A 26,545-nucleotide genomic window follows, 5' to 3' on the forward strand; every position below is an offset into this window, starting at 1 on the left:
CACCGTGCACTTTTGTAATGTGATTTGATCAGTTTTTCTTTTATTTAAGCACTTAATTTTATATAATAAAGCAACATATATTTAAACGAAACATATATTTCGGTTTCTAACGATTATCGGGAAAATAAATTTCACTTTATTATTACTACGATTTTTCTTAGAGGCCAAAGCTATTTTAGTCTATTGTTTTATAAAATTACTACCGCCTGCCACGAAATAAAGTACTTTTGCGGCCAAATTACATCTTAACATATTAAAACGGAATGCGAAATGGTTGAATAAGCTGTAGATTTTTTGATTGACAAAAGCCTGATTATTTCGTTTTAGTAGTAATAAAAATGTGAATGTCAGAAAAATGTTTGATGCGAAACATAACTACATCCACTTGACAGATACCGTTAGGTAAATTTTAATGTAATTATTTCAAAACATTGGGTACCAATAACTCCAATAAGACACCGGTTAGCCTATTATTCTACTAACTGCAACCATGCATATTTTGTTGCCCTGTATTTTTCAAATGCTTTACCACAAAATCGAGAAGGGGGGAAACCCAGCTTTATTGCTATAAAATTAATAGATTTGGATAATACAAAAAACTAAATTGTCAGTATTTTTACTTTTCAAATACTAAAAAGCTTTACGCTTCTCTTTTTCACCATTAACTAAAATTTTCCACTGAATGTAATAATAAGCAGAAAATATCTAACTTGGGGAAATAAGAAAACTGAATATTTATTGTTTCATAAAACATAAAATATCAATTGTACATAAAAAATAACATTAAGACCAAAATTGGCTAAAGCATAAGAAAGATGCCATCAGTCAATATTATAACATTATCATGTTTACATTATCATAATTTTTAGAGATTTAAGAGATTTTTACCGATTAAATTTAACATTGGCATATATGAATGAGTCCTTCATAAAAACTTAAACATTTGAAAATAATGTGGTACTCTTTATATATATCTTTATTTAAAGCTACATGTTAACTCAGAAACACAGAACACAAACTAAAAGATTTTCAATTCATTTAAAAAGGTATATGTCAAAAGTATACACTTTTGAATTAATCTAATGACATTCCGGCATCATCTTCTTTTTTCCCTTCCTTATCTTCTTTCATCTTTTCCTTTTTCTTTTCTTCATCATGACTCTTGGAAGAATCAGATGCATTAGAGGAACTCTCCAATGCTTTAAAAAATGCCTGCATATCTCCAGTATTTGCAGCAGATGCTACTTCAGGGGGAAGTCCAAATTGACTTATTACAGGTCCCATTTGCCCAGAAGTCAATGCAGAAGAAAATTGATTGGCTGCCTGTGTAAAAAAATATTTTGTTACATCATTAGTGGCAAGATGGCAGGCAAAATTTTTGAAATAGAAGTTACAACATTTTACATGACTTGTAACTTTTTATGATAATACCTCACCAATTGTTTTTAATTGTCATAAAATATTTAGGTTTTTTTATTAACATGACACTAAAGACATGTAATCATTAAAATGACTAATTTTTTACATAAAGAAAAAAGCAGTTGAGTCTATTGAAAATTATTGCTGAGTGTATCAATATTTTTGTAGATGTTAAAGTTGACTACAATCTATAAGATTGATACAATCAACAGTACAACAGTTCTATTGTGTCTTGTCCAAAAAAATTATTTGGTTTATTTGATATTACAATCACAAATTATATTAGTTGACTTCTCGATACATTAGAAGCAAATAATAACTTATAATTTGTATGTAAAAATTTTATTTACTGCAAATATATTGTAAAATTAAAATATTTTGACTGGCAGCACATGACCGGTGATCGCGGCGACCTTTGAGGAAGGCCTATTCCATGCAGTGCGGGTTTATCGACTGAGCTGATGAAGACCATAAAGCATGATTGAAATAATAAAGTCCTTTCACATATTTGAACCCCTCCGTATAAAATAATTAACAGATTAAATATTAAACATGTTTCATGTCGTTATTAATGTATGTCTTTGAGCATTAGTTTAGTCTAGCTTAAACAAAGGCATTTAGTAAACATTTAACCGAGGAAACCGAGTTCTAACAAAAACTTAACTGGAATATTTTTTCTGACTCCATAAAGAAAAAAAGATGATATTAACATATCTCCCATTAGATGCAGGCATAGTGGGTACACCATAGCCTATCAGTGTAGGGGTGGTTCACCTGAGCGAACTGCGGTGAGAGCAGGGTGGTCCTTACATCGTCGTGGGGTTGGGCAGTGGCAGCGGGGGTCGTCGAAGCCGCAGGCGCTGGCGCGGGCGTGGTTGTTGGGGCTGGGGCTGGGGCGACAGCTGGAAGGTGCGGCGCGAGGCGCTGAGCGTTACGCGGCTCGCTGGCAGTTGCAACCACATCTGCAGAAGCGAGTGCCGGGCCGAGCTCCACTCGGTTATTCCCAGCTCCTCCTGTCTCCGCACCCGCCGCATCTGGAGGAGCATTACCCAACCCCGAAAAGTAGCGCTGTAGGTCAGACAAGAAGATCTGCCCACCTGTAAAGATATAGCTAAATAGAAGCCATAGTCCTAGTTATAGGTGTTAGCAATCATTAAAATTATGTGGTTAAGTGAGGGTACTTTGTTTGATTATTAATGTTTGTTAATCTAGGAAAAAGTAGTAGTGGGACATCACTTACAAAAGTGGGTGTTATTCTGTTAAAAAAGTAGTATGTTGAGTGTGTCAAGTTTGATTTTAGACCTGTGTTGCATTCATAGTTTTTAAATAGATACCATTTAATAAATATCCTATGAAAGCTACCTGAATTTAAGTTCAAATTAATGTAAATTTAAATTTACAAGACAAATTTACTTAAATCTGATATCTCTAGAATATGTCATACAGCTGAACTAATGTTGCTGACAATTTACCAAAATGAGATTTTTTTTTTTAATTTACTGTAATGTATTATAATCGAACCAATTTATTTATCTTTTAAACATTAGGCAATATGTAATGTTTAAATTATTGTGTTCCATGGAAAGGTCCTGTATAACTATTAGAACATGAATTTCTTAAACAATGTTTCATACAGATCATGTGATTTTAGTCTTATATTTGTTTGAAGTAAAAAGGTTTAAAATTTCATGCCCCTGCTGTGACTTTCTTTGTGGCAGTGGGTACCTATCAGCTGATACAGTAATGATGATGAAAAGATAAATAAGTATTTCCGGAGAGTTTTTACTCTTCAGAAGTACTGATTTATCTTTCATTAAGAGAATTTTTAAAACATATTTTTGTTATGATCTTATGATTAATTCTGTAAATTCAGAAAACATAGATTACTGCGTGGTTGCGTGGCGCTGGCAGTGTTAGGTGGTGTTGCAGCAGGAGGCAGGTCGCGACGCGGTGCAGAACGTGCTGGAGCAGCAGGAGCTGCTGGAGTTGCAGGAGTTGCAGGAGTTGCAGGAGTTGCAGGAGTTGCCGGAGCTGCAGGTGTCGCAGGTGCAGCGGATACGGCCGTTGATTCGCTATTGCGAGGCGCGCTGCTACCCCTTGAACTAGCACCACTACCGCCGGATGCACGTGCACTGCCACCACCGCTGCCTGACCCACTGCTGCTATTATTGCTGACAACAAAAAATTCTCACATATTAATCCAAAATTTCTCCTTTTTTAAAGGTAAATAAGCAATTTCTGTGAAATATCTTAGATCTTCACCATCTTAGTTAAAAATCTAAAATTTAAAGTACATTATACATAATCATCATCAATAAATGGTAAATGCACGATGCAAGGCATCACCCTCACAATATCTAATAAAATAATTACTTAAATTATAGTGATATATAGATGTTATACCCCATAGTTCCAAGAAGTGAGGACAGGCCCCCAATTTGGCCAACGCCTCCAAAAAGTTGCATGAGTTGTTGTTGGGACATGTTATTCAACAAATTTTGGAGTTCTCCATCTTGTGCACCACTGCTACCTCCACCACGTCCACCAGATGTTGGAGGGTTGTTTAAGGCTTCATTAATACGACGGCAATACTCATCATCCTTTTCTGTTTTAGGCTCCTGGAAGACAAAACACAAAAGGTATGTTTTTGTATGATTTCTTAGGATTTATTGAAATTTCTATGTTCTATGACAGTCTAGTGTCAACCGCTATACACCTGTTAGATTCGAAATTGATTTTTCAGGAGTTGATATAAACACAAACCGGGGACTACAATGTCTAAAAAATAACTTTTAATAACACATTTATAATAACAATTAATACACTTGTACTTGCTTCAGCAGTACATAAAGTAAAAATACTAATTACTACAAGTTCTTATTTACAAATTCAAGAAATATATTGATTGCTAAGAGGTAACAACAAGAGTACTAACTTGTTACACATTTGTATAATATTTTAGTAAGAAGGAATGATGATCATTGTACTTAATAATTTACATTTTTTTGTTCAATAAATGCCTGGTATTTAAAGAATTTTATGTCTATTTATTTAATTTCATTTTAATCAGTATGTCAAGTTCTCTTAACTATGAAGGGTTAAAATTCATATCTAGTGAAAAAAGCTAGACGTTAAGAATATTCTTAAAATAAATGGGCTATAGGGATCTAAGGTTTCAGTTCCTTTTTGTCTTGTGCAAAATAGTTTCAGCATCCCTGGTCTGGACTACATGATCACTGATTTATGTTTGATACTGACAACTAACATACATATAAAAGCATTTTCTAGACAATTACTTTTTATCAAAATGTCAATCTTACTAACATATCAATAAACATAATTACTTTATAATTCTCTTAAACAGTGGTCTACAGGACACAGAACTACACATAATTTAGTTCTCAGAAACATTAAAATGTTTTTCACAACAATTTATATATGAAAAAAGGAGTTTTCTGTATTATTATTATTATGGTAAATAAAAACACGCCAAGTATTGGGCTGCTGATAGTTCTGCACATAAATATTAAAAACTTAAACACAATCACCATCCCTCTATTTAAAGGATATGTTTACGAAGATGTGTATAATTTAGTATATATGCTACCCTAAATTATACAGATATTTAAATGATTGATAAACAATTTAAACTATTTTAACGACGATCTTTTTACAATATGTTACAACTTACAAATAAGCACAATATTACCTGCATCCAGAAGAAATATTTCTTGGAGAAAGACTTGAATTTTAAAACGTAGACTCGACCGGTTGTACATTCAGCAACTCGAACAAATTCACAGTCATCAGGAAAAATCAGCAAATCATCTTCCACCTCTCCGGTAGTACGATCTTTCCAGCAGAAATGCATCAAAGAATCCTCTCCTTGGTATACATACAGGAGACCCTTCCTTTTATCAGGATGCACCATGCGCCCTTTCAAAGTCATCCTTCCAGCACGGAATTCCACCAAGTGCTTGTTGCCTCCAGAGCTACCTCCGAGAGCAGAAGTATTCCCAAACAAAGCTGTAGCTGACATGTTGTGAAGCAATCTTTGAAAAAACAACAATCATCGTTATGACGCAGCAATTAATTTCCTAAAGAATTTTAATTTATATTAAGTAAAATCAAAATTGTTATGTATTAGTCTTATCTATAAACAAATAGGTTCTTCTTATTACTTACGGCAAAGTCTATTTTTAATTAAATTAGGTACGTATGTATTACACTTGAAACCTTCAAGCTTTATTTTAAAGTCAAAATAAATTCAATTTTCATCAGGGTAGTAACGGAGAGATGATATATATAACGATGAGAACAAAAACAAAATATAAGCGTGTAGCTAATATATAAACTCAGCCGAATAAAATCGAGTCACGCTACAACAATTTTTTTCAATAGCCAGCAATGGCGATATTGATTAACTTTTCGCCAGTAACTAAAATATCGTTGCCGTAGCTTAATTTCGTTGAGAGGAAATTAAAAAAATCATTGATTTAAATGTAAATTGGAATATTCTTGGCTGTATAAATAACATAAATTAAATTTTAATATTTAACGTATATTCTTAAATAACTTTATTGCTTTAATTATCACAAATGAAAGGTTAACAATTATAATCGGTATAAAGGCTTAAAGACTAATGAATTTAAATGTAAATATCTGAATAGGATATATCAATCAATTATATTTTAAAAAGAATTAAACACTAATTAGTAAGAACAAAATTATAGTAAAGATTCCGGTAAGTTTATAGAAAGTAAAGATGTAAAGTATGCAATAATGGTACTGCAACCTTATTAAATTTCAAATAAATATATAACACTTCAAATTGTGATGAACTAACGTAATACATGACGTAACATGCACAAATATTTCCTTTTGTAGAAAAAAGATTTTTTTTAGATATTGATAGTACCAAACACGAACAGAAGACATCTACAAAAACAATATTTTGCATATGAACACATTTTATAAAATAGTCACTGTTTTGAAAGTTCTGGGCAGATAATTATTATATCTTCAGTAAATATAATGTTTTAAGTATTTTTTACCTGTTTTCCAAATAAATTTAACTAATAAGCGTAATTGGTATTAGTTCATACATATGTCTATATTTGTTTTGTAAAAAAAAACGATTTCGCGATATTGTTTTATTATTTCATTTTTATTTCCTGTTTTCAATGTATCCATCTTATAAATTTACAGTGTTTAAAATAATATTCATCATTAATCAATTTGTAAACGAGCAACATATCATAACACAGTTTTATAATCTGTCTAATAAGATTTTTTTACTGTATTACAATTATATTACTTAGTGCATTGCACTGAAGGCGAAGAACGAAGTATTACAATAAGTCTAGAGAACTTGATATTGCGATTTTTTTAAAATTCATTTGCCTACTTTTACAATTTTTTGTACACCATCTAAAGACTGATACGTATATACATTGATAAACCGAAATGAGTGGAGTTCAAACAGGTCAGTATGCAATCTATTTATTAGTAATTTTCAGCATTGTTTAAAGTTACCTGCAGAACGACATTATGAAATGTATTTGAATCGATCTTGAGGATGCAGTTTTTAGTCGATAAACATTCGTAAACGTCACATAGTTGATTAATGTAGTTTTTAAAATAATTAGCGAATTATGTATATCAATCTCATAGTACGACATAATTTGTTAAATTACACATATTTAGACTATCTAAGCTAAGTAATGGAAAAATTTGATCTGTTTTTGATAAACTTTACATAAGATCATGTTTTTACATAAAATATATCATTTACGTCATAATAATACTTAAACTGTTTTACATCTAGCAGATTTGTCTCCTTACTAAATATTTCAGCACTGATACACATTTAGGCTAACAGTGCATTGAATAATAATTTAATTATAATAATACATAAAACAAGGGTAATTTTTAATAGCTCAGTTTTAATCTTTATAAAAATTAAAGTTATTAACACGCGTAACAGTTTTAATTTCATTAATTTTTGTTGTGAGTTTTTATAACAAATTTGGAACTTATCTTTTGTTCTGTATTTTATTGTAAAATATACAATTCTACATAGCAATGTGATTTAAATTATTGAATTTGTCACTATTTATGCAAAAAACAGTGATTTTATGTTAACACTTTGTTTTGCAAGTCCATGTATTGTCTATATTTTTATATATGTTATTCTAAAGAATGATTGTTATGTGTCATATTAATGCAATAACATTATATGTGTTTCATATTTGTATACAGAGTGATTGATTAGAGATGTATAAATCTTAATAGCGGTAAATGTATTGCTAATTTCTCTGTAAAAAGATTTAAAGCTTTACACCTATTTCAAATCACCTATATAAAGTAATCCCTCTGATATTTGATACATTATTTATTTCTATTGGAATACAATGGGCCATTAACTTTTGAAGGTACAAACTCTGCAAGGCAGATGTAAACTATAATTAACTTTGATATGTAATACTCCAAATTTTGAAATAACTACACATTTTAATATTTATTACTACTACAATTGATTTTTAGAAATGCTGTATCATACATTACTTGACAGTAAACAGGCTTTACATTCATCACTTTAAAGCTTATACATCTATAACTAATCAACCTATATAATACCTAGGTGGGTGTTAATTCTATGTAATATATTTTTTAGTACTTGTATTTATGACACACTAAAATATGTAATATCTGCATAGTGCTTTTACCGTTTATGATTTTTATATAGTTTAAATCACTCATATTTATTTATATCTCTTAAATAATCTTAATCCAAATGTTCCCATAAGAACAATTTTAAATTTAAATGTAATGGTGTCCACATGGTTGTTATTACCTTTTAAAACCTCAACCATTATCTATAATTTTTTAGTTATTTAAGCTGGAGGAAAGTATGGCAAAAATAATTATTATTAATAATATTTTTGCTAGTAAACAATTTCAGGAAAGAAAGCTACTGAAAAGTGATATGTGTATATCAAAATGGTAGTATATATATGTCCACACATCTAAATAAAACACTCCATTTCATATAAGCTTTACAATTTTATGGCTAATGAAAAAAAATTATTAAAAGAATAAAAGATGCGTCAAAAATCATATTGTTATTTACAATATTATTATTATTGTGTTCACATACACAGACAAATGACTAAAGTGTCTCGTAATATATATTTTTAGATAACAACATATACAAAACGTAAATATCAGCTTTCAAAAATCTTCCGTGTTCAGTTTGACACTGTACCATTTAAGAAACGAGAATTTGTGTTGTTATATTGTGTGAGCTCCGTCTTTCATGTTTCTTAGAATCAAACCGGTGAGTCATAGTTAGGAAATCTCAGTTTTTTGAACATGTTTCGACAACCGAATAATGACGTAACTATCTTGCACGTTGGTCCAGCGCGCTGCCGCCGCTCACTTGCCCCCGGCACTGTCAATAAACTTTGGCAATACAAGGTGAGTTCACGTTTCGGACTTGTTTTGTTCTGTGCGGCGCTCCGATACCTGTATCGCCTTTAGCTCTCGCTCCCTTTGCTGAATTAAATTTTAGTTATTGCGAATAAGTAACGAATATGTTTGGAGGTCAAGATCGTAATATAAAATTGCCAGTTCGTAGCTTGCGCAGTTGCCGGTGAAAGTGGCAAATACAAGCACTCGGGCAGCGACGCGAGACGGACGCGAGTGGCTGTTTTAGCGGCGTCCGACGTGGCCGGGGACACAACGGACATATTGTCAACGCTGTCAAATGGTTTATATTCGCTAAATGTGATTCGTTATCTGTGACCATTGGAAAATTTAAACTGTGACATGATCATTGCACATATTGTAACTTTTTATTGAAATTTCATATGTTCTTATTAACAATATAGACTGCCAATGTGTGCAAACAAACTTTTGTCGATTTATATTTGGAACCATTTTACTTTTTCTCTTGAAAGTATGATGGATACCCGTGCTAGGAGAGGAAGATAAACAGTGGAATGGCGAGCATCAGGGAGGGAAGCGCCGAACCGGCGAGCTTGGAATACATGGAGGACCCTTACTTCGTGCCGCCGGATGACGATTCAACGCCGAGCTTCGATGTGGCAGTGGATGAGCTTGATGAGTTAGAGGATCTGGCCAGCTGGCCTCGCGATTCGGAGGCCGAGGCCGACTGGCGCGCTCTACCCGACCTCGCCGAATCCGCGTTATGTATCGAGACTGAATTCTATATGGACAACCGCCGTCGGCGACTGCGAATATTTAGGAAAAAAATCCGAGAAGTGCGCGTCACATTTCAAGACCTCTCAAAACCGTATCTTGCCAAAGTTTCAAGTCATACGAATTACAAAAAGTTTCTGGGCATAACGCCCGGAGGTTAGTAAAATTGAAAGTGATATACGCCCGCAGTTTTTCAGATTTACTACTATGATACCTAGTTTTTTTTAAAAATTTATAGCCTTTGTTATCCATTAGATCGCATAATGTATTTTATATGACAAATTTCTTCGATCTTATTATTAATGATTCTGTACTCGGTTTATTTCAGGATGACATAATTAAAAAAAAACACTAAAATTTTTACTTTTTATTATCAGTATATCTAGTATATGTGGATTGAACTGTCCCAATTTGAGTGCGCCGCATCTGATAAAATTAATCTGCTAATGGGACTAGCGTATACATCATGATATACTGGATTTTGTATGACAAAATCAAATTTTTAATAAATAATAATGAATGAGTTTTAGATTACGTTTTGTCACGTAACTAACGACTATCCAAAGCCTAAATACGTCTCCAATATGATTTTAGTTAAATCATTATAAACACAACTTTGGTCTCTGGCGTATGTTTATCTCCTTGTGTTGTTTAAATCGTTTTTCTTGTCTTTATTTTAATAATGATTATATTTTTTATCAGTACCAAAAACTTTATATTTTATATATGAGTTTCTTAATTAAAAATCTTAAATATAGTAAAAATCCAAAAAAGATGTACCAGAGCTGAGCAGTAGTAACCAAGCGGTAGAGGACTGAGACTCGCGTCCATAGGACGCGCGTTCGAATCCCGTGCATACTATCGTACATAGTTTACACTTTGTGCATTTATTATGTTAATGTGGTGAAATTGATTCTGCTCACTAACAAGTTTCCAGAGGATGGGCAACAGCGTCCTTTACGTGCTATAATACCGCACTGCGATCGCCAACCGGTCTGTCAAACGCGGCGATTATGGTAAATCCCTTATAAATATCTTTGGGGGAGGCCTCTATGCTTTGCAGAGCGTCTTTGGGCTCAAACGTCGACGATTTAAAACCAAAAGTATATTTTAAACCACAAAATATGTATCAGAGTTAGACTAAATCACAAACAAAATTTTAATTTTTAAGAATATCTTATTACAATAATCTATTGTAACCTCTATAAAACGCGATATTTTTGAATATTTTTAATGAATTATTGTTTTATTAATAAATCAATCGTTGATCAGGATTATACGCAGCTTAATGCTTATCAAAGCAATGTTACAATTAAACACAGTAATAAGTGCGTACATTGAATTGAATCATAGAACCTTGTAGTCGATAAAGAAAACTGTTTTTAACGTATTAAAGATGACATTAAAATATATAAGTAACGACACAAGTCGAGTCTTACGAGATAGTCTTTTGACTTAGGTATTGTAGGTGTTCAGGCTAAGTACTCTCGGTAGAGGTGTAAATGTGAAGGGGCAAGCAGTACTTGTGATGACATAAAAAAACCTTCTCTCGGGCGCCGTTGTGTCAGAATGCTAAACGGGTATGATCGACGAAAGACAGGCAAAGACGCGGTCTCCTCGTGGGATCCCTTTAGCCAATCATTCCATAGAGCGTTCGCAGAAACAATGTAATCTCGGCGGTCTATCCATCCGATAAAATAGTTGTATAGTGGTACGAGCTGTTACTATAGGAGTCCTCTAGCTTCACTACCTCAAAAGAGGTCTTGAAAAAAGGTTAAGAAAAAGACATATTTTACGGCTACCTGCATGTGTAAATTAATAATTGATTGAACATTATATACATATGTATACTGTCATATCATATAAAATTTATTCATAGTAATTTAAAAAATGTTTATACGTAAAAGAGCTATAGTTTGAAAATATACATTTTTTATAAACGTTCTTCTTAACCGCCTTGCGGTTGAAATTTCGAAAAATCCGTTCTTATGTGATCTCTACTCGGTGAAAGGAACATTAGTATGAAATTTGAAGTATCTAAGCCTTAACGTTCCAGGTATATTTTGATGTGCATATCTCTTATATCCTATATATATATATATATATATATATATATACACATTCGCACATATCACATGCCTAAGTAATATAGACAATTCATACAATTAACTTGTTTGATCGCTATTCTTTCTTTTCGTTTACAATTATAGTGTGCAATATGCTATAAACAGGAACTCTCTTTTATATAATACACAGGCTAAACCAAGTTTAGATATTAGAGATAATACGATAACATAATATTTTTATAAAACAATAACAGTAAGGCAATCTTGCTGTACAGGCTGATTATGTAAGACTATTTTTTTATTTATTTTAATTACGTTATTACTGAAACGAACCCATTTTTAAATTAGTGTACCATATATAAATTGAGATTGAATGAGCTTTACGTTTATCCTTGTAAAACTTGCATCTATTACCAGTCTTCTTGTATTATATACAGCGAATTTTTTTTATAACACTATAATAAGCAAACGTAGCATTTTCACGGTTATACAATAAAAACAAAATTATAAAACACAAAGTATGTATTTTGGAAATGCTATCATATATATGTCGAACTTGAATAATTGTTAGAGACGATTGTATAGCTAATATGACGATCTTTAGACATATTATATATAATATTATTTTCAACCTTAATTTCTATTTAATTACATATTAATATGATATGTTTGACATTGCGTGTTAAAAACGTATTAATTGATATCGAACAATTTTTTGGGATATTTTCATCGACTTAAAATCTGGCGAAGCTGACTGTTAACAGTTGAGAAGTTTTTAAAAGCCGTTAAAGAGTTTACCACAGTTTTGTAAGCAAGTGAAAGGAAAAGACTATTGTCATGAGCGTGAAATTTAAAGATGAGTTTATATGCGTACACTTTTTATAGTGCCAGTAACTATTTAGGTATTAATTTTTTTTATGATCGTGTCCTCTCCTAACGTAAAATGCATTTCTTTCAAATCCCTTAATTGCTGGTTGGTGTTCCGATGTTCTTGCCTTCGTTGGCCAAGAAACGAAAATTTTCTACTTAGGCTTCCTATTTGAAAATTTTCAAAATTGCAATTAGATACCATATTCTGCATCTGAAATATTTGATTGGGTTAATTTACCAATTGTAAATTACAAGAGGCATTGCTGACAAAAACATAAAAAATCATTATATAATAATCTTTAACAAACACAATCGGATTTAACTGATCTATAAATAATAATTTGATATAGGTGTAAAATCTTTAAGGTGGTGAATGTTTTATTCAATTATCAATTTTTACACCAATTTACAGTCTGTTTATATAAAATTATCACTCTCAAATATGTTACAGGTCAACAACTTCTGTCTGTACAAAGTCTGCTGAGACAGATTGTAAACAATAATTAGTTTTTATATGTAGTAAACCAAATTTATTACACTATTTTTCCTATTATATTTACTTTGTTTATTATTTCTGAAATTAATTTTTGGATAGGATTTGGCCCTTTAAAGCAACATTTATGACTAAAGAATAGTTAAAGCCGATTGTGTTTATAGAGGAATAATAATTGTGATGTGCTAAATCAAATGACCCGGCATTATATACGGCATATACTAAAGCTCTGTTTGTATTATTAGCCGAGGAAGCGATGGCAGGCACAGGCGGGGGTGACGTCCATACGCCCGACGAACTGGCAGGTCTCACTCCGGAGCAAGCGGAACAGCTACGCGCCGAGTGGAGTCGCGAGCTGGCTCGCGTAGAAGACGAGATAGCAACCTTGCGGACCGTACTGCAAAGCAAGGTATCCATCATTATCATTTCAATCGTACCTTCCCTACTGGACAGAGGCGTTTCATTATCATTTCGTCAATGCTGGGAACTGTCTTATGCAGTTATCTTTTCTTAATCTTTCCCTCCATCCATTCCGGTTCTCCGCGACGTGTACGACCTCTAACAGTTATTTAAATTATTTCTATAATTATTTTAGGAAACGTATACGTATACATAAAATGTTAAAAGTAAAAATGAATAACTATACTCATTACATGTATAAAATTGTAAAAGCGAGTGGTGCGGATTTTGTCAGACCATAGAACTACGCCACCTTCCTCTCTTAACTTCGATTTATGTCTAATAAGACCGATAAAAAACGAAAACGAACTACGACAATTAAAGTCATCTGTCCACCTAGTAGGCGAACGTTCCTCCACAACCTTAAAACACCAGCGGTCATTTGTTCTACGCGCTATGTGACCTACTGTCACTCCAATTTGCTAATCCGATCGGCTATGATGACTACTTTCGTTAGTCCACGTATCTCCTTATTGCTCAATGGCTCAATGAGTGACTAAGTTTTCCAGTGAGGCTTAGAGTGAGGTCAGTGTCAAAAGCCGACATTATACAAGGTAGCCCTATTCAGACCATGATGCTCCTAGTGGCCGACTATCCCGCACTCGGAAGACTCCAGTGCGATTTCGGAGCTCCTTTTAGGTAAAAAGATTAGGGAAGATCTCTTAGATAATGGGCGATGAAGTAGATCATGGATGCACAGAACGCGGCCCGCCGGTCGAATACTGGTGTCCCGCCGACAGCAAAAATAATACTCTTATACATTCGAAAAATATTGAATTCTATTCCAGAATAATTTTAATAAATTATTATCAATTCTTTATTGCCTTTAATTACCTATACTTCTAGGCCCGCCATCAGCTAATGAGCCCGAGTGGTCCCTAGTCTTAATAAGTCTGTGCAACCATGAAGTAGATAGATCATCGACCTTCCTCAGGTATTGCAGAGGTGTTATAATAGTAGCAATTGATAAAAATAAAACTTAAAAATAAGATATCAGGTCGGATAAACGAAATGAAGCAATACACATAAAAATTGAAAATAAGGAAATATGAAAACGGTAAACAAAACATTAGAAAAAATAAATAAATGTGATGACCAACTATCTGCTACTAATTTAATTAGTAAAAATAGTTTAAGGACTAAATAAATTGTGATTAAAAAATATGAAAAACCCAATTCCTATGATATCCGAGAAGTGATTTGAAGGATGAAAGTTGCGAAACTAAAAATAGATGAGTATATAAGATCTTGTGAGGTATGTTAGGGGACTGAATGATCGATCTTAAAAAGGCTGAAAGAGGAGTAAAGAAATAAAAAGAAGGATGTGAAATAATTAATTAAAAATTGTAAGTTCCCTGTCCCTAAACGAGTTAGGAGAAAATGAGAGGCCCTCGATAACGGAGGCCATAAAAAAGGTAGCCATAACAAAGATTCATTCTATTCAAATGTCATTTTGAGAATTTCGGAGAAATTTTTCATAGAGCTTAGGTAGTATGTTCGTCAATAAATAGAATTATAATTTTAAAGGAATATCTTTATCTTTTAGATTCGTCAGAGCTCGGAGCTGAAAAGAAAACTTGGCATAACTGTATGGAAGGAAATAACCGAAGACGTTAATCAAGGCTTGAAAAACGTGAAGGAAAGCCAAGTGTAAGTTGTAAATCGCACATTGATAGTATAACTGCACAGCTACAGTTATGGGAAATAATATTTCTCGCGGGTTAGAACACCTAGTTCTTTATAGGACATTAGTTACGCTTTGCTGCATGACTTGCTTTAGCTTCCCAGGAGATATGTTTGGTTCGTTTCATTTGAATTCTCATTTGGTTTGTTACACAACAGCTATCAGTCGATAGAAACACGCGTGGCTGCTCTTACTCAGGCTGTGACCGAAGCACCAATGTAAGTAAGGCTCAAGTCTGTTTTCATTCGATGTTCATGAGTTTGTACGTAATCATTAAAAGACAAATTTTTAATAACACGACTTTTGAATGTAATTAGTTTAGAATGTTTTGGTACTACTAGAAATATAGCTAAGAATTGTTCTAACCCAAAAGAAAGTGATTTTAGAGCTTCCTATAAAAGCTTCACTAATACATGAAATAGTAAGAAATAATAGTATGGTAATAACTTGTAAATATGATAATTTTGTTTACAATTATTGATGCTCAATTTATGAAGCCAGACGTCGGGCATCGATTAAATATGTATTGCATTTTCATAACGCTGACGTAATATTCAGACTTCCCAATGATTTGATGTCGTTTTAATTTTTCATAAATATACTCGCAATTCTATAATATTGTACCTTTATAATGGTAATTTTAAATCATTTGCCAATGAGCAATAAATAGATATGAAATTTATTCACCTAAGTATTATTAACTTCACTAAAGAATCTATAAGTACTTTAAAATTTTGCATTTTTTATGATAATCGTAAATTCGTCAGTAGCAAAACAAAGGCCTCATAAGTAATTAATTTATAATTTTTTTTCCCGATAAAGTGTGTATCAAAAAGTTTTTGGGGAATTCTGTTTGAGTACAGACCGAACTTGAAACGTTTAACGTTACGATAAAGTAACATTCAGTTATAGAACATGGAAATATTTAACCGACGGCGATGTTATCAAGTTTAAGTAGGCCAAATAGCGCGCTGTCCAGTTAGAAAGGCCCACGTGCCGGGTTGATCGTTACTACAATGATAAATAAATTGTATAAAATTGATTATTTAGATTGATAGCTAGTTGAAATTTTGCTCAGAACATTACCTGGGCCCTTGATTCTAACAAAATGCTTATCAAAATATGTAATGCTTACAAAATGCTATCTGATACGGTTTAAATTCTTTTGTAGAACATATTTTTATGAAAACCACACTTGTAGATAATTATGTATTAATTAAGAACAATTAATTTATAATTCATCCATTTATTTTAATGTAAATATAGAGATGCTATGTAAATTTCACACGTATTAATTGTCGCGACAGCCATATTCCCTTTGTTGTTTAATATTGATTTAAATGTAATAAAAGCTTCCTGATCCTTAGCAATAGATAATTTGGTTGGTATTAGCTTGTATTTAGTATCTTTAAATAATGATGGGATTATTATATACAATAATTTTTACACACAACGATAACCGAAAGCTATTACAACTAAACCCGAAGACGCGGTACTAGGTGGTCCGACGTCATAGTTAAGGTCCGGTTATCAATATTTGAGGAGGGGTATATTATGATTAGAACTGAAAACTATTTGTCACTGTCACAGTTCTTTATTATTATAAGATGAATACAATAATATTTTTAGTACGTATAACATGATTGATTTTGTTTATTTTGATGTTTACGTAAATTTAGATTCAAGACAATGTTAAAACTTAGGCATAATATGAAAAGGGTTAGCGTGCATCGAGCAACGCTTCTTTGAAGAAGTGTGGCAATAAAATAAATTTTGGACGGTAATATCGTAAAAGGTTTTCAATTGTCAAAGTTAATTTTGATACCTCACATTTTAACTATTTACTAAATATGTTGCGACAGGCTTTTTAATTTCTATTGCTTGAAGCTATAAGCACGCGATGATAACACGAAATGCCTTACAAAGGGTGAAATTAATCAAATAATTCAACTTTATGTGCTGTTATCAAACTTATATATTAATTATGTACATACACAATAGTCATGGACGATACACTTTGATAAACACAGGTAACTATGAATCAGATCTGATAAGGATTTTTCGCTTTTGAAAAGTGGAAATAAATAATCGATAAAAATGTATTAAACCAACAGATACCAAAAAACTGAATCTGTGATAAAATCTACTGCGGAGAAGACGACCTCCATCCTCGGCGGCATCACTGCGGGCGTCTCCAGCAAGCTGGGGCAGATGCGTAACTCTGAGTCCTTTCGTTCTATAGAGGAACGCGTCGGTTCTGCTTATGAGAATGTTAAGGTAGGCACCCCCTTCTCTTAAATTCCATTAGTGTCAGTGACTGTAAGGTGGAAGATGGCTCGACATGGTCTCGAACTATCGTAATAGCACCTCGAGGTAATAAGCGTAACGTGAACAACACGTACCCGTCTCTTCTTGATCTTATACAGCGCAGAGGGCGACTGAAGAGATTTTAGTGGGCAAGAATCCCCATACAACCTGTCCTCCCTCCAGATACTGTATTAAACATTCAGTAAATTCCCTACCTGCAACCATAAAAATATATCTGTAGCTGGAGACCTGGATGCAGGAGGAGGTGCGACGAATTTCAAGTGTTCTTCTGCATGTGTGCCTGACCCCGTGGTGACACACGAATTAATTCTGCTTGCTTTTTTTTAAATAATTTCTGGGGAGTTGCAGCTTTTCTCTAGGACGGTGATGTACTAGGCCACTGCTGTTGAAACTTTGGTGGTAAAAAAAAAGACTTTAGGGTTTTAGCCGGTTCCTACCTATCGGACTCCTGTCCAATGTAACTATTTAGTTATAGCAGCATATAGGATTACCTAATGTGATCAAAATATGCAACTTCAGGTAATTAGGCAAGACCTTTGCCAGGAGCATTAGTGGCTGTACTGGTGGAAAACAGCGCATGAGCCGAGCCCCCAACGATAGTTTCTCTCTGCGAAAGCGACATGGTATTAATGAGGCCGTGGCACCGAATGACTCGTTCCATCAACCAATAGTCTGAGATCAATAGAATGAATAGGTTTATGTATTCTACACATCTCGTAGATGGCGAATGAAAACTGGAGGATGGGTTCACTTGCCATAAAAAAGGTGTTCTTAGTCATTCTTTCAAAGTGACTCGTGGGAGGGCTGTAACACAAAGTGGTGTCTTGTTGCTGCGGCACAGCGGGTATGCCAAAGTCAGAATGCTAAGCGGATATTAATAACGAATGACAGCCCAAGCCGAGGTCCCTCGTGGGGGCCTGTAGGCCTAGTCACTTCATAGAGCGTTCGCCGAAACTATCTAAGCGTTGAGATGCCTCCTAATCCAATAGAAAAAATAGTATGTAGCGGTCCGAGTCCTCAAGCTTCATAAGAAGTTAAAGATGTCTTCGGCTAGGTGCACTCTGTGCCTTGCCGCCTCAAACCTGCGTAATCTACAAATACCACTTGGGTAGCAGTAAAGGTACGGTCCATAAATGTTCAAAAAAATATAACTATGTTTTTGTTACATTACAGGGCAAAGTGGCATCCCGCTCTAACTCTACGCAGAGCTTCGACGAGGCGCTACGCGACACGAGCCGCGCGGCCAGTGGCGCCACCTCGCCCACAATCCCCGAGCACAAGCCGCTGCCCTAATGCACCCGCGCCACCCTGCCCTGTCACACACCGCTCCACTCCGCTAACTACACTGTTCTAAACTCCTATTTGTTTTCAATTCAACGCTTATATTACACCCAATTCTTTTTTTACACGATAGTATATGATTTTTGAATAACGTGGTTCACCAATAAGAATAAACGATTTTTTTATACAAATATTTTGGTTCTAACACGAATTGCTACATTTTTTTACTTCTAATTAGGAGTTATAAAATGTAGCGACAGTATATGATACTTATCTATATAGCAATAAAAATAATTAAAATGGGAGTAATACGCAGTTCTTTAAAGCCAGCGTTTGTGCTAGACATCTGCATATCAGGCGTATCTACCGATGATAGTAGAGACATTTTTAGTTCAGTCCATAGTAAACGTGAAAAAATGATTTTTATTTCTAATTAAAATTTGTATTCACAGATTGAATTTTGACCACACAAATTTTAATTTTTTTGAGTAAGAAATTAATCGTTTATCGTTTTATAAATACTTTTGTAATATGCATTTCATTGTTAATTGTTGAACATGTTCCTAAATTTATCATATGTCACATGTACTACTGTATAGTACATAGTACTAATATATCATGTAAACAAGGAGTTGGGTATAGTTCAAAACAAACATCGCCTTTATACGACGTCCTCGGTAATTTCACGTCATTGATTAAATTTACGAATTATTTGAACAAACAAATAATATATACTTGCTAGCATATGCAATGTTTAGTAATGAATCTATATTAATACTTTTTTTAATTTGCGTCACGTTTAGCAAATGTTACTTTCAAGTCCTTTACAATTTAAGGGAATCATTACGATAGTGGACCAGCGTTTATAAACCCCACAATAATTGTTGATAATGTGAGATTATTGTGTTTCGGGTGTTATTTTCCCAATATCTGCTTAGTTTAAGTACTTAAGCATTGCTTCAGTGTAGATGCGCGTGTGGTGTAAGCTACGAATTATGTATTCTAAATATAGTTTACTATCACATTATGACACCATGTTTAAGTGTAATTTTCAATGACATTGTTACGCATTTACGAAAAAAATTAAGGAAAACAAAGTTTAATTTATTATTAGAAAAGCTTGAAGTATTAAATGGGACATTAAGATTGTATTGTCATTTTGTATGGCGTTTTATTAAAATTAGATAAAAAAAGGAGGTTGCAATCAGAATATATAGGTCTATCTATATATATAAATATATATATTACAGAGAGTTTGACAATTCATTATTTACATAAGGCATAAAGAAGTAGGTGAGCTATGTACCAGAAATACTCGTCTACGATTTTATGTCTTAAATTTGCATTCCAAATTCCATTTATTGTCGTTATTACGGTGTCTATTTCGCAATGGATTTGTAAACAGGTGGTAAGGCATTTTATCAAAACCTGTAATCAAATTTAATTTTATATGTATGTACCACAACGATGTCTTGACTAAAGACGTAATTATGAATTTTTGAGATACAATAACTCGTTGATATTTAATATGACCAGTTTGGAAGTATAGAATATTTTTATAAGATGCTTAGCTTCCCTTTACTTATGAATAAACCACTATTTACATTAAATATCTTTTGAAAATGATAAATAAAATTTATGTCTTAATTATGCTTTTTCATTTTGTATTGTTAATACAAACTATCACAATGTAGTTACATTAACCCTTAAATGCATGACTTTTATTTATACTTTTAAAAAAATATCTTGCAGTTTAGTACACTAAAATGCAGGGAAAATAGAAAATAATATCTATATAACATTTTTTATACTTACTTTTTAAAAAAAAATTGTTGCAGATATACAACACTGCATTTACTCTTAAGTAGTTTACGTTAAAGTGGTATGTTGCAGTTTTACATCATTATGCATTTAAGGGTTAAACACAAAATAATATAATTTTCCATTTTGAAATAAAATATATAAAAGCTTCAGTATCTTTAAATTAGAACATTAACTCAATAACTTTTTACGAAACTTTCTTCAATCATCATTTCAGCAATACGTCCGCTGCTGGACATAGGTCTCCCACTTGGATTTCCATTGGATCGCTTGGAAGCGGTCTGCATCCAGTGTCTTCCGAAGACCTCAACCAGTTTGTCTATCCGTCTTGTGTATTTCTTGCGCCGCATTTGCCGGTTCGCACTTTGGCCTGTTCTGTGCGCTGTTTTCTCAGTAATAACATTAAATTGGATGTGTAGCATAATCAATCATGAAGGAAGTACAAAAACTAAAAATTCAACGCACTGAGCGTGATAATAAATTTCCCGAAATCCCGAAAAGTCCATGGAGATACGAATTAATGTAAAATATCTGGCTGATCTAAGATGAGAGAAACAAAGAAATACTATTAAATTAACAAACTAAGCTCGGAGTTTCGCTGCGAGGTTGAATCTGAAATAAGATCTGCAGAAGACCTCAAGGTCACACATCTAACTCGAAGAAGTGCTCCTCTGAAGTGGCACTTGGTGGGGCACAGCGTTTGCGCAACCGATGGCCGTTGGGGCCGGAAGGTACTCGAGGGGCGACCATGTGCCGGTACCGCCGGGCTGACGGCATAGTTAAGGTCACGTGGAGTCACCGGATGCGGACAGCGCAAGACTAGTCCTCATGCAATATTTAGAGGCCTATGCCTTGCAGTAGACTTCCATCTGCTGAAATAAAGAATGCCCTAATAAGATTAGTACCTAGATAGATACAGAGCCGATGTGTCATCGTTTTTATGACTTTTGTTGTACCTTCATACACAAGCGACCTTTTAAGTTGATCATCCTTATTCAACAGATAATGTAAACCGTTTGTTATATTTTGGTTTAATTTGATAAGGAATAACAAATTTTACTTTTTCCTTATTAAACAAGAATTAATAAATTATGGGTGGTTATTTTAAATTTTTGAACTGAAATGCGTAAATAAGAAATTTAAACGTTTATAAATTATAATTTATTTTAATTAAGTCAGATTTAAAGTAACAATCACGTATCGTAAAACGGATACGATGCAATTGCTATCTATATACAGAATAAATATTGAACACCTGGGCCGAAGAGGTCGAGAAATTTAAATTATAGATTTTATCATTATTTTCGATATTTAATCATAATTTATCATTTATACGTTTTAAAAGGAGAACCTAGGTATTTACACCAAAAAACGAGAAATATTCTAACAAAAATGCCTTTTTTCTAGTTATTTTTATTGAAACACAGTAAAATGCACGTACAAAGAGTCAAGTAAACCGTGTATTCACCTATATGTACACTGTACTGTTCAAAAATAAAAACTATTGAACATAAAAGTATTTCATAAGTAATATTTTTTATGATTTAAAATACAGGCGGAATAAAATGTTTTTCATAGTTCAGAAGTCTATGAGATTGTTGTTGATAAAATGTGGTCAATTGATTTAATCCCTATTTATCATAATGTCATTTATTTAAACTATATTCTTTCTGAAAGTACTATTAAAAAGTTATCTACTTACATCATATCTGATAATGACTTCATTGATTATTCATTAAAAAGAAACCTCATTGACTTCTGAAGAGCCTACTTTCATTGCTTATGCCGTTTACATTATTAAAGGGTATGACAATTAACTACGAGAATTAATAGTGAATATAAGATTTTTCTATTATTAGATAAAAAATATAAACAACTTAAGTAATATTAGATTAATTGGTTAAAAACTAACAATTTTGTCAAATTAATAAATCTTAACGAAATGTTTTTATTAATAGAATAATATTTTTATCGGAGAAAAAGCCAATAAATATACACATTAATAAGGCATCGCAAAATTGTCAGCTTTAATTTGATACAAAAAGTAAACATACACAAGTATTGTAACGGCAATTTGGATCGACGACAAGATACAGAGAAGTGTATCAATGAAACTAATAATATTGAACCAGATCAGACGAACAAAGCACTTTCGCTTAACATATTACGCAGTTAGAACGCTACGTCATATAACAAACATTGTAGCTCCTCACAAAGTTCAATGATTTACCCTGCACGAAGAAATTTTGAATCTATTTTACAATCTACATTAAAATTCTTAATTGTTGGAGTTCACAAATTTAAAGCAGTTATGTGCTATATGGCGAACTACGTAACTACTACATACAATCTATTCATTCGATCGTAGACGCAATGGTCCAATTAGCTATAAAAATAATTATTTGATAGTAAATACGAGATAATCGCACACGATTTACACATAACGTAGTCAATTGCAGCAGACTATATAACATCGAGAGTTTATTTTAAAAATCGTAACATTCACATGTGAAATTATTCATGATTGATTGATCCCTGAGCGCTTTCTTTTTTTTTAATATTATTAACCTTTTGTAACGAGATCTTAGTTGAAATTGTTAAATATTTATAACATTGAAGCTTGAAGTATTTAAAATAAGTACCTAATATTTGTAAGTAAGAAACCAAATCGATAATATAAACGATTATTACAATGTATTTTCAAAGAGAAAAAAAGTATTGTTGTGTAATATAGGCAGAAAATTATTACAGACCATTAGTTAGGGAGGTATAGATAACAAATTTCAATATTACAATGTTATTTTTCAGATTTATATTTGTATATACAATAGACATAACCAATTTTAAAAAATATTGAGTTTAAACAACCGAGAGCCTAGTTCACATTTGTTTCATTTGCCAGATACATGCCTAACTAAAAATATTCGTCATATAGTATGGTTTCACTTTATATCATTATCGTTTATGAATAATTTACGGGTACATAGTACGACATTAACGTGATCTTCAAAAATATCTTAATTATATTCTTTTAAATCTATCCTTTGACATTCATGCAACAATAAATTCAGTATATCTAATTTTATAGACATCAAAAGCTATACCTTGTTATTTTTTTAAGTTCAAAATTATTTTTTTTGATAAACATCTTATACATATGGCCATGTTCATGATATAAAGTAAATATTTGGTGCGAAAGAATTAAAATGAGTTATACAATAAACATATCTTAACTAAAAAGGGCAGTGGATCAACATTTACTTGCTATGAACTAGTAAGGGGCTCTAACCTGTTTGCATCATAAGCATATATATATATACTTTTCCTAGTCACTATCACTGGAGGTATATATGTGGGGCTGCTTTCGGCATTGAAACTTAATATTTCAGTAATAATAACTCACTCCCTAAAGGTATATAAGATCTCACAGAGAAGCACTGATACTGATTATTTATTTTAACATTGCTTGGATGTAATGATGATTTGTTTGCTTTCTATTGATGGTCTACTAGACAAGAAGATCGGAAAAACTATTAACCATTATGAAAATTGTCATTACACAATTTTTCTACATTTATAATATTACTAAACTGCACAAAATTACTAATTCATAATGCTAAGCTAGGATTTTTTTTTAGTTTTATAAAATTATACACTAAAAAAGTACGATATTGGTCTTTTTTACAATTCCATATGATGCAAATGGGTTAAATTGAGAGGTTTTGACCACAACTTACGCATTCTAGATGTAAACAATGTCAAATAAATTAGTTTAAAAATCGTTATAAATAAAACATTCGATGACGAAATAAGTGAAATGTTAATTGAAATAAATTTTAAAATATGCCTTAATCTAGTATATGCGTTTCCCTTGTTTACGTTCTTAATTAGGTACATTAAAGATAGCTTACTTAAAAGTAAACTTAAGTCTACTTTAGTTGAGGACATGTATGTTGCCACCGCTAGCAGATGCCTTTGCCTCGTTCGCATAACAAACTTCCTTCATTAGTCTCGTAAACTTTAATGTCTTTATAATTAATCGAGTAACTTTGAAAAAATTAAACGACTGGTTAAAACAGGCTGTCGAATCAGGCTAGGCCAGTTCAGGCCATTCAACAAATAAAGAAGTTAACAAAATGCATTCAGTTATTATTTAGCATACTAATAATAAAAAAATCTGGATATTTAAAATACGAACAGTATCAATTTTTGTTTAGTTATGCAATATTCGATATTTTTTTTATTAATGGCTGCGAATTATATAGATTGTATAACGTATTACTTGCCACAGATAATAAATTTACAATAGAAAGCGTAACTACTTACTCTAATTAGCACTACCACACAAAATTCCGCACATAATATAGCAAAAATGTGGCTCCTTTATATAATTATTTACGGCTCATGCATGTAGAATGCAATTTAATAATAATTTGAGAAGGTTACACTCTGACAACTTTTAACAACCCTTTTGAAATGAAAAGATATGTTCACATTCATGATCAGTGCAAGCTATCATGCGCGCTAATTAATAATACACAAACTATATAAAAAGCTTGAATCAAAAAACTCTCCCCCTTATTGTAGTTCAATTAAACTTTAATAACTGAATGCAGAAATAAGAATAAATTGTATGGTTTTAAGCATACAAAGAATTTGTAACACAAAATTAAAAACGTATCATAGCTGTTATGTTTTTAAGTTAAAAATAACTTATGTTTAACTGACATAATATTAAAGACTGCAATGATCAATTTGCTCCATATAACTGACAATGTTAATATTAATAAAAGAAATTATAATGCATCTGTAAACATTTCATGTGATTTCATCTAAAACTATTTATAATTAGGCGTTTCATGCAATCTTTAAAATAAATCAATCTTATAATAAAAATTAATTTCCAACCACATAACGCAAAACTTAATTCTAAGATTGTTCCAGTTATTCAAATTCTTGTTAACCTTCGAAAATATCCCCAATCAACTAAACCACAATTGTTAATAAAAGTTATTTAAATTTAATTAAGCATTGCATAGTGTTGCTTTAAAAAAATGTAACGACAATTTAATTTGCTGTCATAATTTGATTATATCTTTGGTATTCAGAAATTCAAACAATGTATTTTTATTTTATTTTTACATTATCTTAATTATAAAAAATTGTTTCGGGCGCATGAAATAAATGAGTGCCAGGCGTGATTAAGTTAATAAATCATAAATATACTCTTATCAGGGCAGTCATCTTGTGTCTTATGTGTACGTTCTTTTTTTTGTTTAATTAAAAACTTTTTTATCGGAATCCTTTTTACTAACAATAATATTTATGAAACTCGATTTATAAACCTATTCACAGCTGGTACAGAATTATGTTATGTTTATTACTAACTATTTATTTTATTAAAATAAAAAAGTCTTAAAAATATTGTGTTCAAAAATTATTGCAATATTTATTCACATTCATTATAGAACTTAAACATGGAAAATATTGTAAACTTACGATTTATCGACATGTAAATATTACACATTGTAAAGGTAAAAAAGTTTTGGAGTTTAAAGTTTAAATACTCATTTTAATACTATATCTCAAAAATATTCTTGCATAATGATCTTATAGTAAATGAGGAAAAATTGGCTTGAGAAAACATCACGCCTACATATTATCCCGGATTCAAATTAATGATATATGTGTTTGTTAAAGTAAACGAAATGATATTTTTTTTTTTCATAAATTTTATACACGGGATAGATACGTTTTCCAAAGAAAGAACTAATTTTTACTAAATTCCTTTGTTAAAATTTGAATTAGCAAATTCCTTAAGTTGAATATCAGTAAAACCTATTCCTACCGAGGTTATAATTTTGTAATAACAATTAGAAATAGATTCCAGGCCCTTTTTTA

General features: G+C 32.1%; 2 protein-coding genes across 5 annotated transcripts; one reads left to right on the forward strand and one right to left on the reverse strand.

Moving 5' to 3' along the window:
* Positions 1 to 802: 802 nt before the first annotated feature.
* On the reverse strand, positions 803 to 5,803 carry Rpn13 (regulatory particle non-ATPase 13). Of its 2 annotated transcripts, none has more exons than XM_068770239.1 (6): positions 5,605 to 5,803; positions 5,129 to 5,471; positions 3,823 to 4,037; positions 3,307 to 3,590; positions 2,194 to 2,516; positions 803 to 1,323 (listed from the first exon to the last, which is right to left on the reverse strand). In XM_068770239.1, the coding sequence occupies exons 2-6, from the start codon at positions 5,456 to 5,458 to the stop codon at positions 1,075 to 1,077; spliced, it is 1,401 nt and encodes a 466-aa protein (XP_068626340.1). In that variant the 5' UTR covers positions 5,459 to 5,471; positions 5,605 to 5,803; the 3' UTR covers positions 803 to 1,074. The 2 variants fall into 2 exon arrangements, with proteins under 2 accessions (XP_068626340.1, XP_068626341.1); XM_068770240.1 differs by having other exon boundaries at positions 804 to 1,323; positions 2,230 to 2,516; positions 5,605 to 5,802.
* Positions 5,804 to 6,730: 927 nt separating this feature from the next.
* Positions 6,731 to 20,016, forward strand: LOC137926535 (tumor protein D54). Of its 3 annotated transcripts, none has more exons than XM_068770162.1 (6): positions 6,731 to 6,904; positions 13,317 to 13,480; positions 15,077 to 15,180; positions 15,373 to 15,432; positions 17,329 to 17,491; positions 18,716 to 20,016. In XM_068770162.1, exons 1-6 carry the CDS (start codon positions 6,886 to 6,888, stop codon positions 18,833 to 18,835), a joined length of 630 nt encoding a protein of 209 aa, XP_068626263.1. In that variant the 5' UTR covers positions 6,731 to 6,885; the 3' UTR covers positions 18,836 to 20,016. The 3 variants fall into 3 exon arrangements, with proteins under 3 accessions (XP_068626263.1, XP_068626261.1, XP_068626262.1); XM_068770160.1 differs by lacking the exon at positions 6,731 to 6,904 and adding an exon at positions 8,901 to 9,798; XM_068770161.1 differs by lacking the exons at positions 6,731 to 6,904; positions 15,373 to 15,432 and adding an exon at positions 8,903 to 9,798.
* Positions 20,017 to 26,545: the final 6,529 nt, after the last annotated feature.

This window comes from Battus philenor, unplaced genomic scaffold (assembly GCF_028537555.1).
Source record: "Battus philenor isolate CCGP_79_NKW_IND1 unplaced genomic scaffold, ilBatPhil1.0.hap1 SCAF_3, whole genome shotgun sequence".
NCBI lineage: Eukaryota > Metazoa > Arthropoda > Insecta > Lepidoptera > Papilionidae > Battus > Battus philenor.